The sequence below is a fragment of the Hippocampus comes genome, unplaced genomic scaffold (assembly GCF_001891065.2).
Source record: "Hippocampus comes isolate QL1 unplaced genomic scaffold, H_comes_QL1_v1.1 scaffold147, whole genome shotgun sequence".
NCBI lineage: Eukaryota > Metazoa > Chordata > Actinopteri > Syngnathiformes > Syngnathidae > Hippocampus > Hippocampus comes.
Window position 1 is genome coordinate 345328 of NW_017805009.1, and position 10603 is coordinate 355930.

At 42.8% G+C, this 10603-nt stretch overlaps 1 protein-coding gene and 1 long non-coding RNA gene across 4 annotated transcripts in view; one reads left to right on the forward strand and one right to left on the reverse strand.

The window, feature by feature from the left end:
- npc1l1 (NPC1-like 1) overlaps window positions 1-10353 on the forward strand; it is a 23790-nt gene extending 13437 nt beyond the window's left edge. For 2 of the 3 annotated variants that reach the window (XM_019861116.1, XM_019861106.1), the window contains 17 exons: window positions 347-640; window positions 712-935; window positions 1024-1124; window positions 1739-1911; window positions 2090-2218; window positions 3097-3279; window positions 3367-3481; window positions 5964-6229; window positions 6316-6405; window positions 6522-6712; window positions 7366-7493; window positions 7604-7733; window positions 7819-8118; window positions 8522-8753; window positions 8888-9001; window positions 9091-9253; window positions 9488-10353. In XM_019861116.1, the coding sequence (XP_019716675.1) occupies window positions 347-640; window positions 712-935; window positions 1024-1124; window positions 1739-1911; window positions 2090-2218; window positions 3097-3279; window positions 3367-3481; window positions 5964-6229; window positions 6316-6405; window positions 6522-6712; window positions 7366-7493; window positions 7604-7733; window positions 7819-8118; window positions 8522-8753; window positions 8888-9001; window positions 9091-9253; window positions 9488-9717 (3063 nt within the window). In that variant the 3' untranslated portion in view covers window positions 9718-10353. The remainder of the gene's footprint in view (window positions 1-346; window positions 641-711; window positions 936-1023; window positions 1125-1738; window positions 1912-2089; window positions 2219-3096; window positions 3280-3366; window positions 3482-5963; window positions 6230-6315; window positions 6406-6521; window positions 6713-7365; window positions 7494-7603; window positions 7734-7818; window positions 8119-8521; window positions 8754-8887; window positions 9002-9090; window positions 9254-9487) is intronic. The other variant, XM_019861125.1, reaches the window with a different exon arrangement.
- LOC109510700 (uncharacterized) lies at window positions 3312-7901 on the reverse strand. Its single transcript, XR_002167170.1, has 4 exons — window positions 7796-7901; window positions 7582-7716; window positions 7373-7481; window positions 3312-3489 (listed from the first exon to the last, which is right to left on the reverse strand). It is a non-coding gene; the product is annotated as an uncharacterized LOC109510700 (long non-coding RNA).
- Window positions 10354-10603: the final 250 nt, after the last annotated feature.

Here is a 10603-nt window from a genome sequence, read left to right on the forward strand (position 1 = left end):
TCAGGGGGACCCGCCCTCCAATTTGAGAAGTACTGCTTTCGTGTCATTTGTTGTGTCATGTGTTGAATTGTTGTGTAGTAGTTGTTGTTTAGCCACTAAACAATACCAAATAAACCACTATAATTCATTAATGAACAGTAATTGGAGAAAAATGGTTTTATAAAACAAAGTAAAATTGTATCCAATCATTCGATTAATCGATGGAATAATCGATAGAAGCATTCTAGTTAGGTTGTTTGTGCAACCGTATTTTAGCAGGTCCACATAAGATCAATATCTTCATGTATTAAGATGCTGGTTGTCACACGCAGTCGTCTGACTTGTTCATCCGTCCTCCCCATCTAAGGTGCTGCTGGTGTCGGCTGTGGTTGTCCTGGGGTTCGGCACCGGCCTCATGTTCATTGAGCTCACCACTGACCCAGTGGAGCTCTGGTCAGCTCCTAACAGCCGAGCTCGTCAGGAGAAGGATTTTCATGACAAACACTTTGGCCCTTTCTTCAGGACCAACCAGCTGATTTTGACAGCACCAGGCAGGAAAGGTCACATTTATGACTCTTTGCTCTTTGGAACGCAGAACTTTAGCGGCCTTGTTTCCAAAGACCTCGTCATTGAGATGCTGCTTCTCCAGAAAAAAATACAGGTAAACGTCACAGAAGCAGAACCAGGTCTCCCAGCGAGGTTGGCCATTTAATACCGCTCTGATTTCTCTAGAACATTGAGTTCTGGTCAGAGGACCTAAATCGCACAGCAAGTCTGAAGGATGTGTGCTTTGCGCCCCTGAATCCCAACAACTCCGCCCTGACCGACTGTGCGGTCAACAGTCTGCCGCAATACTTCCAAAACAGCCTGGACAACATCAATGCCAAGGTGAACATGACTGAATTGGGGGTGACCAAAGAGGTGGATTGGCGAGATCACCTCATCTACTGCCTCAAGTAAGCGCGCTCACGCCTGAATAAGTGGACGCAAACTCCTAAAGCGTGTACTCGGTGACATTCGTCTTCTCTTCTGTGCCTTCTCAAGTTCGCCTCTGTCGTTCAAAGACATCACTGATTTAGGACTGAGCTGCATGGCTGACTATGGCGCTCCGGTCTTTCCCTTCCTGGCTGTCGGCGGCTACCGGGGTGAGTGTCTGGTAGCGCCAACCTGTGGAAACAAGACATTACCAAGTGACCAGTTTTAAGAAGCATTGTATTGAAATGTGCAGTATTTATTGGTATGAAGAGGTCCACCAGGGTTCCTCCTCCATGAGAAAAACAATCCCCAAGCAAACTCCTATTTGAATGTCACTATTGAATCAGCAAAATAAATCCGAATACATTTTGAATCAGAATTTTGAATCAGATTCCAAAAATGCAAGGCTTAGGACCAGGGGGTAGGGAACTCCGGTTCCTCGAGAGCCATATCCTGCCTGTTTTCGATCGCTCCCGACCGACTCCAACACACCGGATTTAAATGATCGGCTCATCAGCAAGCTCTGTAGAAGCCTGAAACGATCATGATCAATTGAGTCATGTTGGAGTCGGGAGTGCTCTAAAACAGGCAAGATATGGCTCTGGAGGAACCGGAGGGCCCTACCCCTGCTTTGGACTATGCACAAAATGACACAGTTTTTGTTCGTAAAATCTTGAAGAAATTGACTTTTGTAAGCCGTGCATGTACACGCTGTCTCATATGGTGAATTGTGACGCGGCAGTGATGCGTATATTCCCGCCTATGAACACGTTTTCTGTCCCAGGTGACGAGTACACCAATGCGGAGGCTTTCATTTTGACCTTCTCCCTCAACAACTATCCACGAACCAACGTCAAGTACAACGTGGCCTTGCAATGGGAGAAAGAGTTTCTGAAAATTGTCCAAGACTACCAGAGCAACCCCACCACCAACTTTACGTTTGCATACATGGCAGAGGTGTGTTAAAAAGTCGTCAATAACAGCAATTTCCAGTACAAAAATTAAGTTTGTGGAAACCATTATGGAGCCATTTATGTCTTATTTTATTCTTTTTATTTCCAGTGAGCTCCATATTTGCCGCAGCATCATATACACAAAGAGTGGTTGTAGTTTGTAACCGTGTTTGTGTCTACAGAGGTCACTGGAGGATGAGATCAATCGGACTACAGCAGAGGACATTCCCATCTTCATGATCAGTTATGCTGTAATCTTTGTTTACATCGCTGTCGCTCTGGGGGAGTATTCTTCTTGGAGACGCATACTGGTAAGCCTTCAACATGCCGTTGTCTATAGACAATCGTGCTCCCACCGGGATTTGATAATCATCTTCATTTTCACATTTTGGGCCGCTGGCATTACACTGGTTCAAAGAAGTGACGCTACGGTAGAAGATGAAGCCACTGTGAGATATTTGTCAATTCCCACTCAACCTCGGTCACAATCACCCTGTGATTGACCAGACTATGATAAGGATAAACCGTTTTTCAAATGGATTGGAATTATTGTATGGGAGTGCCACATGATTTCTGTAGCTTGAAGCGTATAGTCTTTAAATTGGCTCCGTCTCAAAAGTGCCGGCGGTTTTGAAAAGCTGCCTCTTCACACTTAGTTGGCTTCAAACAATAAGCCTCCACCAAGAGAATACAATGCAGTGCATTCATGATGTTCCTATCACATGGGTGATGTTAAGTACAAATATAATACAGGGGTCGGGAACTCGGGTTTCTCGAGAGCCATATCCTGCCTGTTTTAAAACTCTCCCTACTCCAACACACCCAGTTCAAATGATCAGGATCATTCCAGGTTTCTACAGATGTGTTGACGTAGGGCAGTATCTTAGACAGGGTATGGCTCTCGAGGAATCAGAGGTTCCCAACCCCTAATCTAATACATCTTGATTAATCATGCGCCGTCACAACAGCTGCAGCTGTAACAAAGTGCTTGACAGAAAATTGAACATGAAATAACAGTACTCCAACAGAATACATAATGTAAAACATTGACAGTAATACAACGGTAACAACTATTCCTACATGCCATATAGTCATTATCTCTGCAAAGGGCCATACGTTTCCTGATAAAATACAGAAGATAGGATATAGGGAAAGACATGGACTGTATTTGCTCTTTTGCTTTCTATAGGTGGACTCAAAGTTTCTAGTGGGTCTCGGTGGGATTTTGGTGGTTGCATGCTCGGTGCTGGCATCCATGGGCTTCTACTCTTGGATCGGCATTCCCTCCTCGTTGGTCATCCTGCAAGTGGTACCGTTCCTTGTGCTTGCTGTTGGAGCTGACAACATCTTCATTTTTGTTCTGGAGTACCAGGTGTTTATCTTTCTGCACCATGAATTTGCTGTCTAATGGTTCTGACCACGATGAGACTGATGCAACTTTTGTGTTCACATTTGGCAGCGAGATGTGCGGAAGCCCGGAGAGGAAAGAGAGCAGCAGATTGGCCGCGTGCTTGGAAACGTTGCTCCCAGCATGCTCCTGTGCAGTCTCTCTGAGTCAGTCTGCTTCTTTTTAGGTAAGGACCTTTTGACAGATCCACAAACAAAAACAACTATTGCCGGGGGCGTTAAAAAAAAACGTGTTTATCAAGTAAGTCTATCAAAACGAGCAGCCAAATTTGATTGATACCATCAGAGAAGTATTCATCTAACACAGCGGTCCCCAAACTTTTTCCTGTGAGGGCCGCATAAGCTTTGCTTCTGTGAAGGGGGGGGGGGGGGGGGGTGTCAGTCTGGAACAGAAAAAGGGTGACCGCAAGAGTACGGAAATGTAAAAATGGATTGTTTTCCAGAAACCCACACAAAATGAAGCCGCCTCTTGACAGATGAGACTGACAGACGTTTCTTTGCGCTGAAAGAAACAAAAACAAAAACATCGTTTGTCCACTTTGGGTTAAATACCCCGCATTCTATTTTTCTCTTACCGAACCTTTTCGCCATGATCCCGTTCTCTGAGAGAGGGGCCGGTTTCGGATTTTTTTTTTCTGGCGTTGCCAGATAACGGCACAGAAAGATGCACCAAATGTCACCTTATTGTATCTGTGTTTATGAAATAGTTACTAATTAATAGTTAATAATGCAAACGGTTCAGAACTAAGGAACATTTTATTGCAAAAGCCCAACTTTATGATCAAAGACAAATCCACATCGATGAAAAATAAATCAAAATACTCTGTGGTATTTTCAGGGGGCCGGACCAAATGCGGAGGCGGGCCGGATCCGGCCCGCGGGCCGTAGTTTGGGGACCCCTGATCTAACAGTACATACAATAAATGTTGCTTTTGGCAGTGGTGCGTACGTTGTCTAAATGTAATCCTAATATCTTTTCATTCAGATGCTATGCAGTTTCACGCCACTCAATTGAAACCACTCTGAATTTGTCAACCAAAATCAAGCGCGATGATGTTTGCAAGGCAGATGTTTTATACCTTTCGACCTAGCTTCCAACAGATAGTCCGCATACTTTTGTACAAACCCAATTACAATGAGATTGGGATATTTGTTAAACATCAATACAATCAGAATACAATGATTTACAAATCACGCTCAACATACATTACAAAGATAATATATTTAATGCTCAAACTAATAAACTAGTGTGTTTAGCAAGTAATCATTAACTTGGAATTTTATGGCTGCAAGACGTTCCAAAAAAGCTCTGACAGTCTTGTTTACCACTATTTTACATGACCTTTTCTTTTAACAATATTCAATAAACATTTGGACAGTAGATAATAAAATCCTTAAATTCCTTGTAATTGTATGTTGAGGAACATTGTCCTTAAACTGTTTTGGCTATTTTCTCACGCAGTTATACACAAAGAGGTGAACCTTGTCACATCTTTGCTTGTAAATGACTGAGCAATTCAGGGAAGCTCTTTTTATGCCCAATCGTGGCGGCCCACCGGTTCCCAGTTAGCCTGTTAACACGTGGGATATTTCAAACAGGTGTTTGATGAGCATTCTTCAACTTTCTGAGTCTTTTTTACCACCTGTCTCAGCTTTTTTTGGGAACATGTTGCAGACATGAAATTCTAAGTTGAAGATGATATGCTTCAAAAAAAGTTTAGCAGTTTGGACATTACATACGTAGTGTGTTCAGTTGAATAGAAGCGGAACATGATTTGCAAATCAATGTATTCTCTTTTTTGGTCACGTCTAACATAACATTCCAACTTGATTGGAATTGGTTTTGTATCATTATTGAGCTCCTCCATGGAACGTCTGATGTTCTATACCGGGGGTGTCAAACTCATTTCACATTGTGGGCCGCATACAGCCTCGGTAGATGTCAAGTGGGCCGGACCATTAAAATTATACCATACTCTGCTATAAATGACCAAAATATGATGCCTTTCCTTTGTTTTGGTATAGTGAAGCACAAGAACATTAGGAAAATGTTGACATTTAATGAACATATCTTTTACAAAACATTTCATGAAACACCTTAGATTTCCTTCGATAAATGTGCAATTTACTTTGATCATTCACATTTATCCATTGCAACTGATCCCACTGGTTGTACAAAGGCACACAACTTTAACAGGTAATTGGTATTGAAAAATATACGAATGCATTTGAAGATTCAACGAGATTTATAAAGAAAGGGATTTTAAAAACATTTCCACATGTGCATATAAAATCTAAATTTAATCCCTGCCTACACTTTACAAATTAAGGAGAAAACAGTGTGCCCCCTATCGGATAATCCATGACTTGCATTTTATTAAAAATATTCATTCCGTGTCTTTTATGCATTTTTTCGCTTTTAAATTATCCTGCGGGCCTGATCAAACCTCCTCGGGGGCCGGTTCCGGCCCGCGGTCTGTACTTTTGGTGCCCCTGTTCTATACACAGTTTTATCTGTTTTAACATATTCTTATGATCTAAATGGCTGTTATGATATTGTATTTTGTATGATGTTTCATTGTGTCATGGAGCTGTATGCAACCTATTTCAGTTTCTGTACAACGTGTCGTATCATTTCTTTTCTCCAAGGGGCCCTGTCGACCATGCCCGCAGTGAAGACCTTCGCTTTGTACGCCGCTTTGGCTGTGCTTATGGACTTTGTTCTCCAGATGACAGCGTTTGTGGCACTGCTGTCGCTGGATGCCCGCCGCCAAGACAACAACCGCTGTGAGCTGCTCTGCTGCGTCACCGTAGCCACCCAGAAATCCAACCAGCCCAATGAGGGCTTCCTGTTGCCCCTCATGAGGAAGTACTACGCCCCCGTACTGCTGAACCGTTACATGAGATTCATCGTGGTACGACCTCAAAGAGTTACTTACATAATTTTTACATCATAAGTTTATCGCGTTCAAAAGGTGTTCTACTCCCTCATTCTCTCCAGATGTTGGTGTTCCTCTTCATGTTCAGTGCTTCTCTGTACCTGATGTTCAACGTAACAGTGGGTCTGGATCAGGAGCTGGCTATGCCCAAGGTCAGGGCAGCACACTAGTGGTGCTTGCTCGTCCATACTGCATATGTAGTACAGAGTATAAAAATCATCGTGATTGCTCTCTTACCTCACTAATGAGTTTTTTTTGTCTGTTGCAGGGCTCATATATGCTTGATTATTTCCAGTATTTATACAAATATTTGGAAGTCGGAGTCCCGGTTTATTTTGTAACAAAACGAGGCTTCAATTTTACCACAGAAGAGGGCATGAACGCCGTGTGTTCCAGTGTGGGCTGCGACCAGTTTTCAATGATCCAGAAGATTCAATATGCCGCCAATCACCCCGAACAGTGAGTCCTTTGAATTTAAAAAAATGACCACGGTGTTCTTCAATGCAACGCTCTGAAAAGCAGATGTCTGGTTATATTCTCTTAGCTGACACATCCTTGAACCTACTGATATCACGGCAGCACCTTTTGTATCCTCGCAATCAGATCTGATAGTAAAAATGTCAGTTACGTGATCTGCTCTGGCCCGATAAAGGTCATCTGTCACTGACTGTGCCAAGATTAGAAACAATCATATGTTGAAGACTTAATTCAAAACCATGACGAAGCAAAATTGACAGAACTTAAAGGTGACTACCCAGGATCACGGTACAGAATGAGCGGTGTTGCTTTAGGGGAGGCACAGAATTAAAATAAATGTGAAGGCCAAACCATTTTTTTTCACGTCCTGCACACGTTACATAACATTTTCAAAATTAATGGCTGCAGTATACCTGTATACTGGAGCATTCATTGTTAGTACGTTAATAAACTAATGCTGAGTAATTCTGATGCCAACGTGTAGGTAGGTCACTCTATTTTACAGGCTGATGGCAGAGTAGCAATGCTATTTACATTGTAACACAAAGAAGCGTCTTAATAAAGCCACATTATATTTGTCAGTAATTTTAACAGTGGCATGTATGATTTTTGTCATGTTATTATGTGGTCTGTAGGTCATACATTGGCATCTCTGCCAACTCGTGGGTAGATGATTTCATCGACTGGTTGAACCCGGGATCCAGATGTTGTCGACTTTATAGCTTTGGTCCAAATGCTGGAAACTTCTGTCCTGCAGACAAATGTGAGCATAGCTGATGACACAACTTAACATTGAAGCACATTCTCTACTCGTGTTCTAATTGCGTCTTGAGGACTTTTTAATGACCTACGTTGCGCCTTATGTCATCACAGCTTCTTTCCTCTGTGGACGAAAGTGTATGGCGAAGCCTTCAAATGGCGTCCTGCGGCCCACCGAGGAACAGTTCAATCGCTTTCTTCCTAACTTCTTGGGTAATAGGCCTGACCTGCAGTGCCCCAAAGGGTGTGTAATGTCCATATACACACGCACACAAACGTAGCACAGTGGATAAACTGCATACTCACTTGCCTGTGATTTTATCCTAAAGAGGACTGGGAGCCTATGATACGGCTGTGGTGAAAGACGACAGCGGAGAAATTATTGGTGAGACATTTCAAAAATCAGATAGCAGTCCACAACGTTTTCCCAAAGAGATTCACCGCACACGTGACGCGGCTTTTCTCCCTATGCGCGCAGCCTCTCGCTTCATGGCTTACCACACACCTCTGACCAACTCTCAGGAGTTCACTGCGGCACTACTGAGGGCCAGAGAGCTGGCCTATGACATCACTCAGGGCATGCTCAAGATAAATGGAACCTCTCCAGACTTTGAAGTCTTCCCTTACACGTAAGAACTCTTGTTCTTGACATCATCCATTCTTTCCTCATGTTTCATTTATTTGCTGATGCGGGTACCGATTTGCGGGGCTACATGCAGTACCCCAAAAAAAAAACTTCACTGCTGTATCTTACTGTACTGTCTGATAGCTGTTTTTAATCACAAATGTTTTCTTGGGTGAAAAGTGGCTAAAGAGTTTATCTTCAAATTTATTCCAATGTTAGTCTATTAACCCTTTCATGCAACCTGTAACCTGATAACATGATAAGCTGTCCACTGTAGCAACCGTATTGACTAAAAGCTTCTTGAAAGTGTCATGTGCTGGATCTTTTGGTTCACTGCTCCATTTTCAAAATGACATTGAAACCGCCAGTGACGTTAACATGAAAATGGTTCCGTGTCTCTCTCGCAGGGTGACCAACGTTTTCTACGAGCAGTACCTGACGATCGTACCAGAGGGCCTCTTCAACATCTCACTGTGTCTGCTGCCAACATTTGTTGTGTGCTGTCTGCTTCTGGGCCTGGACCTGCGCTCCGGTCTACTCAACCTCATCACCATCATTATGATCACTGTGGACACTGTTGGGTTCATGACACTCTGGGGAATCCATTACAATGCCGTGGCCCTCATTAACCTGGTTACAGTAAGTGCACAGATTTGACGGTCAGTCAATGAATCGAACAATCAAAGCAGTCTGATACAATTAAGTTACAGACATTAATCCATGTTTCTCTTTTTTGTCTATGTTGGTCATCTTTTGATTGCAATGATTTACAGGCAGTGGGCATTTCTGTGGAATTTGTGTCCCACATGACGAGATCGTTTGCTCTCAGCATAAAGCCCACACATGTGGAGCGAGCCAAAGAGGCCACCGCCAACATGGGCAGTGCAGTAAGTTGCATAGTCTGCTACAGTTGACATCAGGACATTTCCAAGTGTGTATCCACGGCTGTCTAAGAGGGTTTGCTTTGACCAAAAAGGTGTTCGCTGGTGTTGCGATGACCAACCTGCCCGGCATCCTTGTTTTGGCCTTTGCCAAAGCGCAGCTTATCCAGATCTTCTTCTTCCGCCTCAATCTGGTCATCACACTTCTGGGGATGGCTCATGGACTCATCTTCCTCCCTGTGGTGCTTAGTTACTTTGGTAAGTGTTTTTGTCAACAATAACAAATATTTTGCATGTCAAGCTTTGGGGTGATATTTCCGGATTTAATTTGACCTTTTTCTAAGCTTTTTGAATGCTCACCTGGAAAGCTTTAGAGTGCATTTTAGGATCAAACTGAAAGTTCAACAGATAGCAAAATATCCTTAACATTTTCTGAGTGAAATGAGCATGCTGGACAAACAACATATCATCACCATTTTGTGCTTTAAACAGGGCCCGGTGTGAATAAAGCCATGCTGGTGCAGATGCAGCAAGCAGAGGCAAAGACCCGCCAGGAATTGGAGCTGACAAACAACATGAGACAATTCTATGATAACATGAGCTATGAAGACGATGAGGCAAAGGAGGAGCCACACGCCAATGCTACAAAGGCTACTGTGTACGCCGAAGGCCCACCACCGAGTGTGAAACACAAACAGGAAGTGAAAATTGACCATTTTTGAGCTCCAAGAATGAAACGGACTATTATCAAGCTCTGATGAGTAAATAAATACCTCGATAATAAACACAACTGGAAAAGGACAAGTAATAGCAAAAAGAGGAAGTGGGAGGGTGTATTTCACTCCATAGGAAATCATTAACCTGACTACCGGTACATACCTCCATTATAAGTGAACAAGAAGGCCTGAACACAATTACTCACAGTTGGAATTGGACTACCTTCACACTAATATGACTATTGTGAAGAGATTTAGCACATATCTCCTCACTCGCACTACAGTGTTGTTCTGTCACTTTTTAATGTACGCCAGGACAAGAAGTGGACAGATGTTCTTGAATTTTGCACTTTGTGGAATGTAATTATTTTGTGTACTGTATGTAGTGATACTTATTAGCACTGTTTGGAATTAATGAACACACTCCCAACATTTTCTCAAAATGCAGTTCAAAAACACAAGTTGGACTCTGCACTTTCGTGACTATGCTGCAGGAGCTTTCTGATGCATTGTCAGACTTGATTGTATTTGTTTTGTGAGGCAGAAAATAAATATACAGGGTGCTCATGCAGTCTGGCTACCAGATGACCCCCCCCACATACTTCTTAAAACTAAACAATTTGACTCAATTGTAATGTTGATCAAAAATATTTTCAAATGACTTGCATACATTTTCAATGCATAATTGGAGTGAACTCGATGGAATTGGTCTGTGCTGCTGTCGATTTCAGCACATTGACTGATAATGTGTTCCCTCATGTGGTTTGAATCTTCATCATGTACACTTTCTCTTTTATCATACCTCAGAAAAAGAAATCAGGGGGAGAAAGGTCCAGTGAAAGAAGGGACCACTCCGATCGCCTCTGTATTCAGACTTTGAGGACACCCTGTG